Source organism: Hyperoodon ampullatus, assembly GCF_949752795.1.
Source record: "Hyperoodon ampullatus genome assembly, chromosome: 3".
NCBI classification, from domain to species: domain Eukaryota; kingdom Metazoa; phylum Chordata; class Mammalia; order Artiodactyla; family Ziphiidae; genus Hyperoodon; species Hyperoodon ampullatus.
This window is the reverse complement of record NC_136916.1, coordinates 10,691,940-10,713,159: the sequence shown is the minus strand read 5'-3', so window position 1 is coordinate 10,713,159 and position 21,220 is coordinate 10,691,940. Positions and strand designations below refer to the sequence as shown.

The 21,220-nt window shown below is 36.8% G+C and overlaps 1 protein-coding gene across 1 annotated transcript in view; it reads left to right on the top strand.

Annotated features, from left to right (window-relative positions):
• Nucleotides 1-21,220, top strand: part of GPR158 (G protein-coupled receptor 158) — a gene marked incomplete at both ends in the record, with an annotated part of 307,652 nt that overhangs the window by 269,875 nt on the left and 16,557 nt on the right. The window contains one exon of the mRNA XM_079701301.1: nt 12,991-13,229. Within this exon, the coding sequence (XP_079557427.1) occupies nt 12,991-13,229 (239 nt within the window). The remainder of the gene's footprint in view (nt 1-12,990; nt 13,230-21,220) is intronic.

Sequence of the window (21,220 nt, the reverse complement as noted above, 5' to 3'; positions counted from 1 at the left end):
TATAGAGGAAACCTATTACGCTGATCAGCTTTAAAGCTGTTTTAATAGTCACAGTAAGCCATTCATGTTTTCATGCTAATTTGACCATAAGTATTTCTCAATAAATGTATCTTGATATGACTCATAAAACAGTTTATCTTAGATGCCATAATATGTGTCGTATTTGTCTTTAAATGCCACCCCTTCACCCTTTCTTGAAATGTGATCCTTATACTCTCCATTACACAAGCATCTCCATTTCTTTTACTATTTTTTTGTACTTATTTTAATAACTGGGAATGCTCCAGATTATCTTTTTGGAACAAATGTAAATGTCTTTAACTCTCAAGATCCTTTCTCTTATATGTCATATAGTACAAAGTTTATTGGACTGGACTTCAGGAGGTCCAGTTTAAATCTCAGTTTAGCCTAGGAAATCATAGCCCTCTATTTACTACAAAAAGAAATGATTAGACTAACCCCTAATGGTCTTTCTGATGCTCACTTTATTCTTTCCACATCACAGCACACTTTGCTCTTGGGTCCTGTTCTTTAAGTACTTTCCGGTTTCCATTCCTTATAAGATAACTACCTTTCAGCTGGTGCTCGCTAAAGGAAATGAGAAATCATTGCCAGCCTATAATGGACAGTAAGACTTCTGGAATTCCCAGAGGAATGGGTGGCCTCTTGAGATTTGAAAATGACCTCTCTCCCTATGAGTCTGGCCCTTAGCATCTATTGGGCCCTCTATTATATGATACAGTTTGCTTATGTAACTATCTTCTTCATTTTTACCTAATTTACCTTCTCCTTGAAGTGAGGTCATTCACAAGTGAATCCCCAGCTCTTAGCACAATGAATGACACATGGCAGGTGCTTAATGCATACTACTTGATAAGTGAATGAATGAAAATGTCAGATGCAGACTTGGAAGCTGCTTCCCACAGTTCCCTCCACACATAAAGCATTCCTATTTCCCTGAATCACTGTGCGTTCTCAAGTGCCTGAAACAATGACACTGCAGTCTGTGAGGGGCTGTTTGTGGGACAAAAACACCGTATTAAATAACACTGAATCACAGAGTAAGAAAATTCCTTCCATTCAGGTTCTCTTTCCATCCCTCTGATTATTTCCAGGAGAAAAAATAGTTTGGAAATAGTAGGTCTTTAACACCTGCCAAACAGTTGCTAATTTTCCTTTACAACGAAGAGTGGATCAAGCTTCAGGCTCAGAGCTTCCCACTGCAATACTATCTAGATGAAATTTATTATCTTTATTTCACTGTATTTATTTTCATAGTTACATTCTACTTATGGATTACCTACCAGTTTTTCATTGAAAGTAGCAATATAAAATATTTTTCTTTAAAATATTTTAAAGATTTTTTTTTTGACGTGGACCATTTTTAAAGTTTTATCGAATCTGTTGCAACACTGCTTTTGCTTTACGTTTTGGCTGCAAGGCATGTGGGATTTTAGCTTCCCGACCAGGGATCGAACCTGCACCCCCTGCATTGGAAGGCGAAGTCCCAACCACTGGACCACCAGGGAAGTCCCTTTAAAATATTTTAAAGCAATAAATAGAAGTTGATTTAAAGAAAATATTAGTTGGTACACAGATACAGGCAGAAATCTTGAGGGTGGCATACAAATGATTGGGATTTGGGAAACTAGATTACTTCATCATTCTTTTCTTTATTTTAAAGACTGTAATTAAAACGATTTTCTCTCTGACTGTGTGTCTCTAGGAGTCATTGCAGTGAAGAATTACCTACTGAAGGCTTAAATCGAGTGGAAACTATTTCTAATTTAATGAGCTGAATTATTCTTATCCTGTCTGAACCATATGGCTGTATATTATATTGTTTTTCCATATTGTTTAAATTTAACTGATTCCAATATTGTTTAAGTCTATAAACTGAAGAATCAGCATCTCAGAGGAACGTGAGCAACCCGATGCAAGTGACTGGCTGAACCAGCTTTGTATTCCCCATCCTTAGTGCTGCATCTTGCCCATTTAATGTATTCAGATATTTGTTAAGTGAATGAATGGGTGGAAGGTTATAGTGAATGGAGCTGCAGGGATGTCTTTGGTTGATATCTCTTATAGTCCAGCAACGTGTTGTCCTCAAGAAAGGACTTTGAAGATTTTGTAGTAACATGATAAAGAGGAAAGACATGAATCTTTACAAATCCAAATTTGAATTTCAGTTCTGCCACTAATCACTTATACAACCAAGAAGAAATTATTTTAGCTTCTGAGAATCACTTCTCACCTCACCTGTAGAGTTGCTGTAAATCTTAAACATGATTGAAATATTTGTAAAATATGTCAAGTAGGGTGTTTTGGTTACAAACCACAGACACCGAGGGTGGCTAAATTAAGCAAAAAAGGAATTGATTGGAAGGATATGGAGAAGGTCACAGACTTGAAGAGAAAGCTAAAGAACCAGGCTTTGTCGGACCTGACCCAGGGTAGCTTGAGGGATCAAGGTAGCCTGAGCTAAGGGATAAAGTCCCTTGAATGCTATATTCTCATTTTTATAAGAACTTAATTTTTTATTTCAAATTCTTTTTAAAAAGTAATACCTCTCTAGGCAGAAAATTCTAAGGCAATTATCAGTACTGATAAATAAAGTGACTGTTCTAGTCCCTTGAGAATAGGATAAGCAGGAAACACCTGAGTTCTTGTTTTATTTCAGCCATTTCCCTCAAGGCTTGGTAAAATTGTTTAACATTTCTTTTTCTCTTTCCTGATCTCTCACTGATGAATTTTAGTGTTTACAGAATTCCAGTAGCTCTGAAAACTTGAAGAAAATATGAAAAAGGAATAGGATCTCAGTCTGTCACTAGAAATGATACTGTTAGCCTAGGATGGGAACTTGAGGGTTTCATTCACTTTTGTCAAATCTTCCACCTTTTTCTTTAGTGGTCTCTCCCCACATTTGAGAGTCATACAGCCAAAGACTACCATACCAATCCAAAGGAAAATTGCAAGTCTTTTCTTTATTAACAGTGCAATACAGAGGTGTAACAAGTTAGGGGAGGGTGGTGAAAGTGGTCCAATCCTTCAGGGAGGAGTATTTTATCACTGACATTGTTTAGAATCACCAGTACATGGTGATGATAAAAAGCAGAACAGCTTTGAGTTGTCATTTTTATTGCCTTAAATTCTCTACGGACATTATTACCTGCACCCAAGGCAGACAAGTCCCACCGCCCCACCTCACTGGCAGGCCATTCATGCAATGCAATTTATTTGAACCTGAAACTGTTTGTTTCTCTTTGGAGAAAGAAAGAAGGGAGAATGGGACAGGTTTTAGCTGGCTCAATATGGATCATAAGGAAAAATAGAGCTGAAATAGGCAAAAATGAAGAAGGTTCATTTATAAAAAGAGTTTCCTCCAGTAACCATAGATATGTTTGACTTAGTACATTAATGATGTAGGACAGATCTAAACATCTGGCACGTCCATGCATGTGTGGGTTCACAGAATACTTGCTGTAGGTTGGTTGGTTGGTCGTTGGTTGGTTTTAAGAAACCTGGAAAGGCAATATCTCTAGGCTCAGAAAATCTGAGTATATTATCAGGAGGAAAAATGAGGAACTGTTTTAAATGAAAGGGGGTAGAGAGAGATTAAGAAACTTAATGCTAGAAGAACATTTTCCTATTCCCTGTAATATGATTTCTGAAAACAAATTGCCTTTTCCTTTTTCTAAGGCTAATCAAGAAAAAACAAAAGACTTTTCTGTACTATATTTAAAACAAGTATTTAAGCAGGCTGCAAAAAAACCTTCTTCTGGCTCTGGCCTAGGGATTTTCATTTCATGCATTATTCAGTACTGCTCGCTCTGGATACAGCGCAATTTGTAGCAGTTTTCTCTACTGCACTCATTAGCACCAAATATTTACACTTTGTGGGAACAGATAGATAGATAGTTTTGTTTCCTAGTAAATTTTTTTATTGAAGTATGGCTGATTTATAGTGATGTATTAATTTCTGCTGTACAGCAAAGTGATTCAGTTATACATATCTACATTCTTTTTTATACTCTTTCCCATAATGGTTTATCACAGGATATTGAATATAGTTCCCTGTGCTATACAGTAAGACCTTGCTGTTTATCCATTCTGTATATAATAGCTTACATCTGCTGACCCCTGCCTCCCACTCCACCCCTCCCACTATTAAATTTTGAAAGTGACTGGAAGATATTTATATTTATTTATTTTATGTATTCTTTTAAAGATATATAAAATACAGTAAGATACTTTAAATTTTTTAAAGGGCAAAAGGAAGAAAATCTTTTTATCCATTTTCCCAATGACTAATGATGTTGAGATTATTTTCAGGTGTTTATTGGTCATTTATATATCACTTTAGAGAAATGTCTATTCAGGGTCTTTGGCCTTTTTTTTTTTTTTTTCCTGCGGTATGCGGGCCTCTCACTGTTGTGGCCTCTCCCGTTGCGGAGCACAGGCTCCGGACGCGCAGGCTCAGCGGCCATGGCTCACGGGCCCAGCCGCTCCGCGGCATGTGGGATCTTCCCGGACCGGGGAATGAACCCATGTCCCCTGCATCTGCAGGCGGACTCTCAACCACTGCGCCACCAGGGAAGCTCTATTTTTTTTTTAAATAAATTTTTATTTATTTATTTTATTTTGGCTGTGTTGGGTCTTCGTTTCTGTGTGAGGGTTTTCTCTAGTTGCGGCGAGCAGGGGCCACTCTTCATCGCGGTGCGCAGGCCTCTGTTGTTGCGGAGCACAAGCACCAGACGCGCAGGCTCAGTAGTTGTGGTGCACGGGCTTAGTTGCTCCGCGGCATGTGGGATGTTCCCAGACCAGGGCCCGAACCCGTGTCCCTGCATTAGCAGGCAGATACTCAACCACTGCGCCACCAGGGAAGCCCCCTTTGGCCATTTTTTAATTGGGTTTTTTGTCTTTTTGTGTTGCATTGTATGAGTTCCTATATGTTCTGGATCTGAGACCCTTATCAGATAAGTTATTTGAAAATATTTTCTCCGATTCTGTGGGTTTTCTTTTTTACTTTCTTGATGGTGTGCTTTGATGCACAAATTTTTTATTTTTATGCAGTTCAGTTTATCTATTTTTTTCTCTTGTTACATATGCCTTGGTATGATATTTAAGAAACCATTGCCTAATTTCAGATCAGGAAAATTTATACCTCTGTTTTGTTCTAAGCATTTTATAGTTTTAGTTCTTACATTTGGGTCTTTGATTCATTTGGAATTAATTTTTGTATATTATGTGAGGTAGAGGTCTAAATTCATTCTTCTGCATTTGGATATACACTTGTCCTTAGGACCATTTGTTTAAAAGATTTATTTTTTGGCCACACCATGCAACTTGTGGGATCTTAGTTCCCCGACCAGGGATTGAACCCGAGGCCACGGCAGCGAAAGCACCTAGTCCTAACCACTGGACTGCCAGGGAACGCCCTTTTTTATTGAATAGATTTTATTTAAGATAATTTTTTCTTTATTTAATGGTCTTGGCAGTGTTGTCAAAAATCAGTTGACTGGAGATGTAGAGGTTTATTTCTAGATGATCAGTCTTATTCCATTGTTCTGTATGTCTACCATTATGCTAGTACCACACTGTTTTGTTAAATTGACTTGAGCCTGTAGATCAATTTAGGGAATAATGCCGTCTTAGCAATATTAAGTCTTTCAATCCATGAACACAGAATGTCTTTCCATTTCTTTAGATCTTTTAAAATTTCTTTCAGTGATGTTGTATAGATTTCAGCATACACATCTTTTACCTCCTTGGTTAAATTTACCCCTAGGTATTTTTTTGATGCTATAGTAAATGGAGCTGTTTAGTCAATTTCATTTTCAGATAGCTCATCGCTAGTATATAAAGATAAAACTGATTTTTTAATGTTGAGCTTGTATCCTACAACTTCACTGAATGTGGTTTTTAGCTCAGATTGTGTGTGTGTGTGTGTGTGTGTGTGTGTGTGTGTTCTTTAGGGTTTTCCATATGTAAGATCATGTCATCTACAGAGACGGTTTTACTTCTCCCATTCCAATATGGATGCATTTTATTTCTTTTTCTTGACCAATTACTCTGGCTAAAACTTTTGGTACAATGATGGATAGAAGTGGTGAGAGCAGACATTCTTTCCTTGTTTCTGATATCAGAAGAGATAATCCGCAAGTCCCTTCTAGCTCTATTTGACTTGCAACAGTCCTGTAACCCTTCCTTCTTCCTTTATTTTTTCATCATTCTGCCTTATTCTATCTACTTACAATCAGGTCAAAAGAAAGGAAGATTAGTATGATATATGAGAGCACAAGCAGGTCACTGAAATGGACAAAAATACCCATATTTGGGAAGCTGAGTTGTGACTTTTCCTTCTTATAAATAGCAATAACTTAAGATAGTCACAACAGTTTTACTGAACTTCATTTCTGATAAATGTTAACAATCTATTTCTGCCTAGGTGCTGCCAATCCTTTTTAATATATACCTAACATCTACCCAGTGACCAAGAAGCAGCTTTAGGTTACTTCTGAAAATGAAATTTTAGAAATTGTTGAAAAGCTTAATAAACATGAGGGCTTGTGACCATTTAAAGCAAACTGAGAGGGTGTGACTTCAGCCCTTTTTGTGTTGTTCACTCTTAAAGCTCTTTTGTCAAGAATTGAGTGGCTTTATATTTATAAAAGAAAATAATCACCTCCTACTTTTCATCAGAAAGCATTTATTCTCTGGAGTTTCTAAGTAAGTAGTAAAATATATAGATATTCAAGTCTAATGGAGAACTTCAAGACTTTAGGATTATTCCGATTAATTTAATAGAACAGAAGACTAGATCGCTTGAGGATGTATATGTTTATTCCCGTTTAGTACACAAAAAAGATGCTGCTAAATCACAAACAGATGCAGATGTTCTGAAAATGGAAAACTTTCTGTTACTAGAGGCTTTAACTTTTTGTGTCAGCATAACAAAAACTCAAAAATTTATCTGACAGTTTAGAGCAGTCAGCCCATTAGAAAGACACCTGCACCAGTCTTAAGCCTTTTGGGAAAAAAAGCTCTCAAACTATAGCCTTCGTCCGAATTTACCTAACGGATTTGTTAAAATACAGATTTCTGGGCCCTAATCCCCAGAATTTCTGACATAGTAGTAGGTATGGATGGGACCCAAGAATTTGCATTTCTAACAAGTTTCCAGATGGTGTTGATGATAGTGGTTTGGGAACCACTAGCCCAGAGCAAGTGGCATCTCAAATGAGCCATGAAGAAATATGCAGGAATTAGCTAAATTAGGTGTTTGTATTGATGGAGGGAGGGGCAGTGCAGGAAGCTGAGGGCAAAGGTTCCGATAGAGGACACCTGCATATAGTCCCCAGGGACCCGCAGGACCCTAGGAAGGGAAGAATGGTGAGAGATGAGCATGCTGAAGCAAGGAGGAGCCAATTTTTAAAGGTGTTTTACCATCATAAGGTAGCTAGGATTTAGGTGGAGAGCCACAGAAGGACTGTAAACAGGAGAGAGACATGATCAGAGTGCAGTTTAAGAAGATCATTGTGGCTTTAGCATGCAGTGTGGACTGAAGGTGGGCAAGACCAATAAGGAGACTGGTTAGGAAATTACTGAAGACAGAGGTTGATGACCAGGAGCTGTATAATGGCAGTGAAAATGGAGAAAAATAGAAGGATTTGAAAGATATTTAAGAGGTAGAAATTAAGTTCTTCATCATGCATTTGGTGTCTGGAATGTAAATGAGGGAGAAGTATCAAAGTTCATTCCTAGGTTTCTGCTTTGAGCAATTAACTGGTACTGGTCATTGAGACAGGTAACACAGTGGGTTAGAGGAGAGAGGAGTGGAGAGAGTGACGATTGTATTTGGGGAACCTGTTGATGTCCCATAGGTCACTGAGTATACAGACCTTGAGCTCAGGAGAGCGATCTAAACCGAAGTTACAGATTTGGGACTCGCCAGCATGTACGTAATTGAAGCAGAATTGTGGATGGAATTTCCCAGGTATAATCTGTAGAGCAAGAATAGAAGGTGACTAAGTTTAGGAGATCCTGAGGAACACTATTATTTAAGGGGAAGACTGAGGCAGAGGACTCTGTGACAGAGACTAAAAAGCTGCTGACAGAGGAGTAGGCAGAGAATCAAGAGAACGTGACATAATGGAAGCCAAGTGCCTCCGCCACGCCAAAAGCTGGAGAGAGATCAAGTTAAATAAGGAGTAACAATATCAATTAGATATTTGAAGCAGATAATCAATAACCTAAGTACAAGTCCTTACAGTGGAATTTTATGAGCTCAAACTAGAAATGTGGAACGTGAAAAAGTAGAGGCAGACATATAGTGATAGCCAATTCCTGGGTTCCCCCCCCTTTTTTATCATTTTAACATGATTTCTATGAATTTATCTACTATTAATAATGAGAACTGAATATATACTTTAAATATACCTTTTTATATTAAATTCTGGAAATTTTTTGCAGTCCTCTTGTGTACATTACTGCTTTCCTTTATAATAGTGAAACCTTCTGAACAGATGGTAGCTTAAAAATTTATCTGTGAAAAAAATAGTAGGAAAAATAATCGATATAAGTTTAATGATTGCATTTTTTCTACAGCTGTATTTCATATAAATGCGGGTCTAAGGATTTCATTTTTAGAACTTGGTTTCTAGGCAGTGAACCCTACACTAACAAGAGCTCATTTTTTAAAGATATAGCAGAATTTTCTCATTTTATTTTAAGGCAATCCTAGAAAAATGCATGTTATTCCATTTTACAAAAACCAATATCCTGAAATGCTTAGATTGCCGTGCAGAGTTGTGTTATTGTATTTTCTAGTGTTTGAAAGCCAGTAAAAGCAGTAACAGGAGACTCATGAGGGCTCTACTTTGGCTTTTCCTCTCTGGAAATGAGATTTGGGGATCTATGACAATCTTGAGTTCTCAGATTTTACAATAAATACCCATGGGGTCATCTGGAAAGCATGAAAATTTCTGATAATTTAGAAGTTGGATTTCTTGATTAAAAGATTACCATACTGGGATCATGTAGATTTCCTCTGCAAATGACAAACTCATCTGGTTAAGAAGTATTTTAAAGATAGTTATTTTAAAAATTCAATATTTCCTCTCATTGAGGTTTAGAGTTTCTATGTGAAAATCTTCAAGTATCAGAAAAATAAATGATTTCCCACATATTGGCCATGGAAAGAAAATATAAATCATAACTATTTTTCTCTGAAGCAATGGTTCTCAACCCAATGAAACCCTTCGCAGTAACTTGAAAAATCCCTAGGAGTCCCTGTGGGTTGAAAAAAAAACTTCCCCCTTGCCAAACATTTCCACCCACTGTCCCTCAAAGACAACTTACATTTCCCTGCTTTGTACTTTGTTATGTGATTCCCTTCAGCTAGAATGTCTCCTTATATCTTCTCCACTTTCCTCCATTTCTACCTGCTGATATCCATCAAGACCCAGACCAAATAGCACCTATTCTATTAGGTTCCTGGACTTACCAACTACACACAACAACATATAATATATGCTGTTTTATATGGTAGCTATTTACATACTTATTTCTAGTTAGATTGTAAGCTTCTGGAAGACAGGAATCATATCTTATGCCTTCCATGTTGCCTAGTATGATACCTCGCATATGGTTGTCACTACGTAAACCTTTGTTCATTATAATTACATTTCAGATATTCAAATATAGTCAAGCTAGAATTTGGAACAATTCTCTCATTTTCTTTGGGCGCTAGCCAAAATATAGAAGACCAGAAAAATGGTTCAGATTCCCTCTTTTGAGATCCTAATCATTCAAAATTTAGAATTCATCCAGGTGCAACCAGAAACAATTATGTGCACATAGTGGCTACAGGTTTCTCCTACAAAAAATAAGATTGGCACTGGCAAAAATATTCGTTTTCCGAGAAATTTCTCTCATTCCTAGGATAGAGTTTTTGAATCTTGATCTGCTGATTATAGTAGAAGCCTTCTTAATGGATTAGTGATTGGTCAATTAATGAATAAAATTTTTTAAAGTAGAAAGGGGTTAAAGAAGTGTATAGATACTGTAATTTAAGATACAAATAATCATTCACCAATATTTTTGAAGTAAGTCCTCTTCTTTGACTGTGGATCTAATTGTTCCCTTTGTAGCATAAATGACTGCAATGTATTATCTATTGTTCATAGTTTGGGTTCTTTCAGTAGGAGTGAGAATCTAAAGAGTTTTTGTTTGTTATTTTGAGGTAATCTAAGTGTAGACTCCTGGATTTTGGTTTGTTGACCACCGCAATATATTAAAATTTTCCTTACTTTCCCCTAAGTTAACCGTTTCTTTTAGTGACTCACCTTTATGGAGTCCTTCCAAAGCATTCAAAATAGAATTTTGTACAAATGTCTCCTTTGCTTACACAGTCAATTTAGTTAAATTATTATAAAATGATAACAAATACTCTTTTATCACTTATATGTGGAATCTAAAAAATAAAACAAACGACTGTATATAACAAAACAGAAACAGACTCACAGATACAGAGAACAAACTAGCGGTTACCAGTGGGGAAAAGGAAGGGGGGAGGGGTAAGTTAGGGACATGGGATAAGTGATATAGACTACTATGTATAAAATAGAGAAGCAACAGGGTATATTGTGCAGCACAGGGAAATATAACCATTATTTTATAATAACTTTAAATGGAGTGTGATCTATAAAATATTGAATCACTATGTTGTATGCCTGAAACTAATATAATATTACAAATCAACTATCAGCTATCAAGAAAAAAAGATGATAACAGTGGGCATAATCTGGGGACAAGTACAACTGATTCTTAACAAGTAGCAATTCAGCTAGTTGGAGCAAAAGTGTCTGAGGCATACTGGAGAGAGGCACTGTGTTCGCTGCCAGTACTAGCGTTCAGCATGACACGGGCCATACTCAGTATGTTTCACCCAGGGAATGGAAAGTAACTGCTAATCTGGTGAACCACAGATCTTCCTTGACTTTCAGTGGAGTTATGTCCAGGTAAACCCATTGTAGATTGAGAATATTGTAAAGTCGAGGATGCATTCAGTACATCTAACATCATAGCCTAGGCCAGCCTACCTTATCCGTGCTCAGAACACTTACATTGGCCTCCACTTGGGCAAAATCATCTAACACAAAGTCTATTTTATAATAAAGTGTTGAATATCTCATGTAATTTATTGAATACTGTACTGAAAGTGAAAAACAGAATGGTCGAATGAGTACAGCATGGTTGTAAGTGGGTCAGTTGTTTACCCTTGTGATCGTGTGGCTGCCTGGAAGCTGCAGCATCAAGAGAGAATATCGGGGCTTCCCCGGTGGCACAGTGGTTGAGAGTCCGCCTGCCGATGCAGGGGACACGGGTTCGTGCCCCGATCCTGGAAGATCCCACATGCCGCGGAGCAGCTGGGCCCGTGAGCCATGGCCCCTGAGCCTGTGCTCCGCAACAGGAGAGGCCGCAACAGTGAGAGGCCCGCGTACCGAAAAAAGAAAAAAAAAAAAAGAGAGAATATCGTACCACATATCACTAGCCCCGTAAAAGATCAAAATTCAAACTCGAAGTACAGTTTCTACTGAATGCTTATCACTTTATGCCATCATAAAATCAAACTATCGTTAAGTCGATCCATCTTAAGTTGGGGACTATCTGTAGTTAAATGGTGAGTAAAGTGATCTTCTTTTGTACTCTTATACTAATACCTTTCTCACATTGTTCCACATAAAAATTGAGGATAAGTATTTTATTCAGAATTAAGTAACTTCATGCTGTGTGTTAGGTGAAGGACAGCGGGGTTAAAGATATGCAGGGGGGAAGGATAAATAAGAATCTGCTAGAAAATAACTTTCTTTACTGGATGTGTTGTGTTAATTTGGAAGAGCTATCAAAGCCCAGCATTGAGAGAAAAAATAGTAAAATACATCTAGGTTATTTCAGGTGTGTATGTTTCATTTCCATATTTATAATGATTTTTATGAATAGTGCATATGAATATTTCATTTAAAATGTTGAAAGAATCACACAGGAGGAAATAGAAAAGTTGGGAAGATGAATTCATTTTTGCCTTTTGGGAATTGATTATGGATACCCTTATAGTATCATAAACCACTCATGGTAGTTTATGTCAAGCCACAATATTGTGACCTAAAATATCAGAATGAGAATGGGGAGTTAAAATCAGCTAAGAATATTTTGGAGATGAAATTAAAGAAAGGATGGCTGGAAAGATCCCTACAGTAAGGTTGGATTTTATCTTCACACCATTTTTAGAGATGGAACAGTTCTTAGATATCATGTAATCCAGTAGTTCTCAACTCTGGCTGTGCATTTGAGTCATATATACAGAAAAAAAAACCCAAATTTTAAAAATTGCTACATTTCTTATAGGTCATATCCTCTTCCTTAATGCAGTAATCTTATTCAGGGGTATTTAAATACCCTTCTTATTGTTTTCGTACTTATTTTTGGTAATGTGACAAAATGACTATAAAGGGAGGCTATATAAAATGATTTTCAGAAAATACCTTTTATAACATTCTACTGTAAAAAAAAAATAACTGGTTTAAGGAAGTCTTTGACTTAGTATAATACTGTAAAACCCAACTACTCACTTTTAGGACTATTTTTTGATCCCTCAGAAACCCTGTTTGAGCAATGTTTGCCTGTGGATCTTTCTAAGGTCCTGAGAATTTTCCTTGAAATATTAAAACATACTCAAAAGAATTCCATCCTACACAAATCTGTTGACTCACTGACCCCTAATGCAGGATATTTGTTCTGCTAGTGGAAGGTAAACTAGAATGAAATTCAGTAAAAGTATAGGCAACACTGTTGTTTGTTTTTTATGTTAAAACTCTGCCTAAGTAGGTTTGGGTTGGTTTAAATTTCACCTAGAAAAATGAGATATTTTAGAATTTTACTTTCTGGTTGTTAGGTTTGCCTTCACATTTTGATGTCTTGCTTTTCCAGGGTTTTGAAGGTGTTTCTTTCACGAACAGCCCAACGGATTCCATACATGACCGGTGGGCGGGTCATGAGGATGCTAGCAGTAATACTCCTGGTAGTGTTTTGGTTTCTCATTGGCTGGACTTCATCTGTTTGCCAGAATTTGGAAAGGCAGATTTCACTCATTGGCCAAGGGCAAACATCAGATCACCTCATCTTCAATATGTGCCTCGTTGAGCGCTGGGATTACATGACAGCAGTTGGTATGTGATCACTTGCTTTGTGCAATTTTGTCGTTTGCCCACTAGCATTACAATGGACTTCGTTAGAAGCCTTGCCAAGCCCTTTCACAAACCCTAAAGGAATTTCACCTAATATGGTTTTGGTGAAACAATATTATGAAAAGATAATCATGACATGTGGAATGCAAACTTTTTCTGAAGAGTTTCCATCTTTTTCAAAGGTGTGTAGCTTTGTTCAGAAATGTAATCAAGGAGAAATACAGTCAGTAAAGGCAACTTCTTTGTACAGAGAGACTTTCTGCTTTCCGTCCTATCAGTGTGTCCCTATTTGGCTAACAGTAGCTGTTCTCTTGACTTATTTCTTTAGCTGGGAGGAAAAAGGAAACGTACTGGTATTTTATATAGTTTTGGTCCTATGATATATCAGACTTGGTACCTAGAGCACTCTGGGCAAAATTTCTAATTTATCTTTCCTCTAAAGATAATTTATTGGGAATTCTCTGGAGGTCCAGTATTATACAAACACAAAGCCATGCTCCTTGGAGATAGTAAATTATGTGACTGAGAAACTGGAGAACTTGGAAGAATCCCATGATGAGTTGGGCCAAAAACAGATTATTTTTCTGGTAGCTCAGTTTTTTGAAAAATGAGGAAGAGAAAAATCCATAGGAATTTTTCTGTTGTTAATATTGGGCTATTTTAAACTAAGCCTCCAAAAATACAAAAACCCTTTATTATTTTGTTGTCATTCCCCTCAGTCAACCAGGGACACATCTTAATTTTATTTGGCAAAAATAAACCCATGAATTTAATTCCCATTTTCTGTCTCCCCCATATTTGGCAATTGTTCGTTGAATGTTCACATTTACTATTTTGCTAGAAGCTAATGTGTATTTAGTTTACAATTTAAATGGAATAATATTTTTCTGGATAAGATATTGTAGGAATCTTATAGGCCTGATATCTGTAATAATAAAGCAATGTGGGTACGTAAAGGGAATTGTTATAATGATAATATATAAAGTCAATCATCATTGTTTTGATTAATATCAAAGAAGATATCAGTAGTTTCATATCAGGAGATATCAATATCAGTATCAGAAGATAAAGCATAGAACTAAGGTAAGAAGCAATTCCAATTCTGACTTTAGTCTGGATATGAAAATTAAACAAATTGTATAGATATAAAATTTCTACTTAATAGAAACCTATAACATTATTTTACGTTCTTCAATCCAAGTTAACCAAACTAGGGAAAATCATTTCCCAGTATTACTATGAAGAAAAGCCCATTATATTTCTTTTATGTTTTACAAAGACTATAATACTCAAATTCATAATGAGGCATCATTGGGTAGGCAATGAGCAAGTGGAAATGCGCCCAAGAATTTGCACTTGTAACAGGTTCCCAGGCAACGCTTTTGCTCCTGGTCCTGAAACCGCACTTTGAGAAGCACTGCTCTAAGTCTTTCTCCATTCTAATGATTCCAACTCCACAATCCCTGAACTTGGGGGTGAGGTGGGGGTGGGGGTATGTGTGTGTGTGTATCTCCTAAAAGCAATCTATTAATAGATTGAATTTATTGATTTATCACATCACTTTCTGGTTCTCCAGATTCCTTTAACAGGTTTTTAAGACTCCCATCTCCCCCAAAATGCCCTAACTGTAAAAAAAAAAAAAAAAAAAAAAAAAAAGACTCACAATAAATGTAACCATCCAGCATTATTTACAATGTATTTCAGCATTACCCTCTTTTCCAGTTAGGCATTTCCTTCATGCTTCACACAATTCCCACCCACCTCCACCACTGTTCCTATCAAAGGAAATGTTCTCTATACCTCTTTACAATATTCTAAACTTTACCATGCCTCAAAGAACTTCTCTTTTATAAAGATTCCTGGGTTCAGGTCCGAGTGGTTGTCTTCCATTATTGAACTGCCATTGTACCAAGAGTCTTTACCACCTAATTTTGCTTTTTAATAATTTTTAACAATTCTCACTTATCTATGTAAACCAATAGTAAACTACCTGATGAGAGGAATAAGGCCTTTATATATTTTATATCTCCCGTAAAGTGTTCAACACCTTACTAGAGACATTATAGGTATTCATTGGATCTTGTTTATCATATAAAATTCTTACTTATATATAAAGCAAGTTTATGTAAAATAAATTGCAGGTTACTGTCAGTTATGTGTTCCTCCTTATTTCTATATAGAAATCACAGTTGTGACCTTCTTTAGAGTGTAAAATACTGGAAAATAAAAGACTAATGATAGGGTGCAGATCAAGAGGTAAGAAGTTAAATGTTTGCTGGTGGTGTTTTTGCTGTCTTCCAGTCATTGTTTTTGTCCTGTAAACTACTGCAACACCTTAGTTTCAAAAATTACACTTTTCTTGCAGTAACACAATTCTGTAAAGAAAAGTCAAGACACGTGACTTAACAACAGGAACAAATATTTGAAATTAGGACCATCTTGAAAACTCAGAGACATGTGGTTGCTATAAACTTTTTTTCACACTGCCCTACAGCGATTTCATTTATTTCTCTTTATGTGGTATTAGATATTCCATATTTAACCTCTCTTAATTTAATGTTTGCTAATGTGTAACATATGCCTCTTTTCAGTCCTCTTTATATATTTCTATAACTACCATGTTTACCATTGGATTTTTTTTATATCCAGGCTGTTATTCAAGAATAAATTCATGTATCTTCAGTCAGCCAGAAAGAAACATGTACTGAAAGCTAAATTATTCCCCGTTTCCTAAACAGAAATGTTTCTATGCAGGGGGAAGGATGTGGAGAGGCTGGAGATAGGTTTTACCTTAAAGTTGTTGTGAAAAATCTTTGTCAAGAAGCTTAGTGTCAGAAGTCAATTTAGAAAAAAAAAGAAAAGTGATGGTTAATTTATTGATAAACATGTGTTCTGGATCAGAAACAATCTATTTTTTTAAAAAATGCAAAATAAAGAACCATTTGAAAGAGTGTGATACTAGCTTTCCCACTGAAGTAGAACTCCAGTTAGAAATGTGAGCCATAAATTTAAAGAATGGGTCCTTTCTATTTTTGCTTACTGCATGGGTCTGCTCAGACCTGCCCAGGTAGGTGATTTTCCTACCACAGGTGTTTCAGAAGGAGGAATCAGGTATAGAAAACTACTTGGAAAAACCTCTCAACCTCTATGAGCCTCAGTTTCTTCTTTGAGGAAATATCTGAAAACATAGGAAATATTTCAAAACATAGAAATGGAAGAAAAATGACTTTCAGAATCCCATTATTATTTATATCTGTTTATAATTCTCAATAATCATTGTTTGTCCTATATTAAAAAATGTGAAGTAAACTTTAATGGAAAGCAAATAAAGATATTTCTAAACATTGCGACTGGGAAAGACAGGTGAACGTTGGCCAGGGTGAGAAATACTTTACAGGCCCAGTAGTCTGTTTTTTAAAAAAAAGATTTTATTTTATCTCTTGGAAAGAGAACATCAAAATTTGGATGTTCCAGAATATTTCTAGATCAGATTAGAATTCCTGGAAAAACTTAAGCTGGCATACTTCTTTGAAAATTGTCTACATCTATAATAAAGATAATACCGCAGTACTTATCCTAGTCACCTTTATATGACTCAGCACTTCTCTAAGCGTGTTTCAGTATCTTATCTGTAGCTCACTGAAGGCAAAAGGAAGGATTCTCACATCTGTTCACTCTCTTTCCTCTCCCAACCTAGTAGCTAGCTATCTGTTCTTCACAACATCGCCTGGATGGTTCACCCTATATCCCTAGTACCTAACAAAGTATCTGTCAGTTGTAGGCTCTCGAGAAATATTTGCTGAATGAACAAAGAAGGAGCTCAGTTCCCTTTATTTTGTAATATTTTCTATGGTCAGGGTTAGACCAGTGTGAGGAGACACATTAAAGCTAAAAATCCAGGAGTTACACAATTGTACCCAAATCAATTTTAACGGTAAAGTGTATGTTCAGATTGGGGAAGGTGTTTTTGAGCAAATTATATAAACTAAAATGACAGTCCCCAACCCTATTATGAAATTTGACCTCTGACTTATCCAAACTATCCAGTCAAAATAAGAGCTTGGTACAAATTTGGCATGACAAATCAGAATTGTAATTTTTAAAATACTGCATAGTGCATTTACAAATATTGAAGTAGAATAAAACTGATTTGCTTTTGATAAAAAATTTTATTATTTCACCATTCTCCTAGAGCTGTGTAAAGAATAAAGGAGTTGGGATGGGCAAACATTCCCCTAAATTAATGGAGAAAGCCAATAACTATCCCAAGTCATACTCATTTTGAAAAAAGTTGGTAGTAGGATTATGAGATTTTTTTTCTGAATCTGTGTATGCCAGTTAGTGAATTGGTAGCCAGCTATTCATGTTCAGGATTTTTCACAATAGCAATCAAATTTATCATGGTTAAAAAGTTAAAACTTCATTACCCTGTGAGTTTTCTAGTTGGTTGGTACAAACTGACAAATGATTGGAACTGACTTCTCATGTCTGAATTACCTTCCTAATGTCACAAGACCACACCTTTACACCTAGATTTAGAGCTTGCGGCCAAGGTCCTCCAATATATAGCTTCCAAGTGTGGAATACATAAATTCGATAGCAGAGGTGGTAACACAGTGGAGTTCATTCTTCTGTATACTTAGTTGGTTAGCTGTCAATTTCTGACTACATGTTCAGAACATAGACAACATACTGAACCAGCACCAGTGACCAAGGTAAGTTAGAGTAAGTGGGCAGATTCTTACCTTTCCTACGAGAAAAAGCAACAGCTCTGCAAAAAGTTGACTGCTGAGGGGTGGCAACCTCAATGACATTTAGAATTTCTGCTCCATGGCTAAATCTCTGGGTCAAACTTTAGTTCAGATCTAGGCAAGCACTGAAATGTTTTCTTGATTTCTTTCAGAAGTTAGGTGGTGATAATCTAATGTGATTAAAAGTGGACATAATTGAGAATAAAGCTATTTTGCTGCCTTCCTTAACCAGCACAAGAAGATATACAAAAAGCTCGATCCAGGCTTCTCTTTATCTTCTATTATTATTTGTATCTTTCTGTATCTCTGATATGGCCTAACTCTTCTCAACTGCATTTACATGTTCTAATAACTATCCCTCGACAAGGACTGTTTTATAAATTAGGATCTTCCCCCATCTCTTCCTGGTTGTGAAAAGTCCACCAGTATATGAGGTATCTCATGGTTCCGAAAACCCCTTAGAGCTTGACATCCCTTGCTTTATGTTTTATTCACCAAGTTTACAAAAAGACATAGAGAGAAATCTAAGCAGTGATTAAACAGGTGTGATAAGCTTGGGTTCACGTATTCCACTTGGGAATTTTAAAAGATTTGGTTGCTTTCAGAGAATTCCAACATTGATTTCCTTACTGTTCAAAAGTACTCATTTATTTCCATGAAATTTCACATGGAATGTTTTCACCACAGAAAACATAGTCTTTTCTCTTCTTCATTAACATGCTCTTTTTTGTTCTCCTCTTTCCTGGTATAATATTTTAAACACAAAAAACAGACAATGTGTTCAGTAATTTAATTAGTTGTACACCAGTGTTTAGAAGGAACTGAGAAGAATACAGTAACTCTTACTGAGTTATATAGGGAAATTCTAAAATAGCAATTGTTTCTAAGGATTAAGATACTTAATCACCCCAGAAGATTAGGCTATGTTGTGACAGGTGAAATGTGATATAAGCACCCTCTAATGAGTATTGGGGAAAATAGATTAGACTTCCTCTCCATCTGACTTAGATTAATGTTCATGATTTAGGATCATTTACATACATCTTTTTTTATTCTAATGTACCATATGCCTTAATCCACGCTGCATCATTGGTTACCATTTTAAAAATGTATTTTTAATTTTCAATCAAAGGATAAAAGCTTGACTGCTTTGACAGGCTTGGGCTATGTCATGAGAAACTCACACATACTTTCTGAAGGTCTTGCTTGAGTGTTTTTAGAATGAGTCAAGTGGAGGTTATTTTTCTTTCTTATCTATATACTACATCTTCTGAAAAATATTTTACTTCTTTGAGGAGTATTTATTTGATGCTAAAGGTCTGAGAGAAAGGATAAATTAATTAATTTTTGTTCCATAATTTTATCCTTACAGTGCCGTTTTTATTCCTGGAAGTGAAAGGAATTTTGTGATGGGGTCAGGACTGTCTTGGGACAGTCACCCCCACTACAGTCATTCTAAAACCACTCAAGCTAGCCCTTCAAAAGTACATGTGAGTTTCTAGTGATGTCGCCCAAGCAAAGGCAATTCTCAATGCCATCAGTCTTCCATAAAGGATTGAAATTTTAAAATACATTTTTAAAGTGGTAACAAATAACCCCAATTCCAACTCCCACCTCAAACAAACACACAGGCAAGTGGCAGGGAGAGAGAAATGGAAGGGACATTCCTGGGAGACCCAGCCTGCTGCCCTGACCTTGACCTTGTGCCCTCAGAGGCCCTGACCTCATCCTGTGCCTCTGTTCTGTCTCTTCTTGCATTCATGACCTTTAATATGTGTCCATAAGCTTGGAAGAACCTTGGGTTCACTACATTTCTGTCACCCCACCTCAAACGTTAAAGATCTTAAACACATGCCAGAGAGAAGGGAAAGTACACTTCCTGTCCCTTCCCCAGTCCAGTGGAGCTTGTGAAAAACTTGACCCCAGGTCTAGAGCTCTGTGAAAGGGAGCGGTAAAGAAAACCCAACCTGCAAATGTACTCAGGGCAGTTCTGCCTAGAGCTCCCGGCAGTGAGTGGGGAAGAGGGTAGGACAGTTAAGTTGCTGTATGAACTGTAAAGTTTGTTTGATTAACAACAGTGTTCCTTAGTATCGCCACACAGTGTCTCTGACCCAAACTTGAAATTTCAGCATTCAAAATTCTGCCCCAGTCATTTTTAAAGGAACCAAGTGTAGATAATGTACAAAATGCATTCAGCACAGCACCTGGCACGTTCAACAGATGTTAGCTATGAAGTCAGACGAAATAAGGGACAAAAAGTACTTTTGAGTAGAACCCTTTTAACTACCACTGGCTAATTCTAATTAGTATATTAGTTGTTTAAAACACAAACAATTGTTGCTTGGAAAAATGTTTATTTTCTTCAGTAGTATAAAAATACTTCCAAGGATTTTGTCCACCTCTGTCAGTAATAAAGCAAAAGAAAGTCTCAGGGATCCAGGCCCTGTTCTGCTGTCTTCACTATGAGTCAGCAGGGATGGAGCTAGCTTCTCCATGGGCGTATCCTACTGCCCAGCTCATATCCTTGAGCTCTAGTCTGAGTGGAACTAGAGAAAGCATCCTTTTCTTTGCTTGATGCCCAGCTCTGCCCAGCTCTGCCCATCCCTGTGACTTGCTGCTCCCAGGAGCTGAGAAGGGAGCAGACATTCTGGCCCCCGGTGTCCTAGTTGTGAAATACACTGCAACATCCATCTTCTCCATGCTTCTCAGGTGAACAAACTGACTTCACCACAACCAGGATAACTGCAATTCACCAAGCAACACTTTCACGGCCACATGCACACTGAAAAATGTACCCGCGGACCACGTGGTCTCACAAAGTCACTTCACCCTTTAAGATTCTACCAGGAGTATCATTCTCATGGTTTTCATCATTGTACGTCTCATAACTGTCTTTATTTTAACCAAAGAAAAGGCAGAAAGCCTCCAGAATATCAAGGCTTCTGTTTGCAGTCAAACCCTGGAATGATAGAATTTGAGCTGTTCTCAAGCATTATTGAAGTTGTTTGACTTAATACTTAACCATAACTTCTATGCAGCCCACTATACTATTAGAATAAAAGCAGAGTAAGTTTCCTTTGACCATAAATTTTCTAAGTGGATAGGATTTAGAGAAAAACAGAAGGTGACATTAAAAGACACACTTGGAAAATGAAACCTAAATGCTTCCTGTATGTATTTATATGTGCCATGTAAGCTAATTTTTAAACAGGCTAAGAGGCA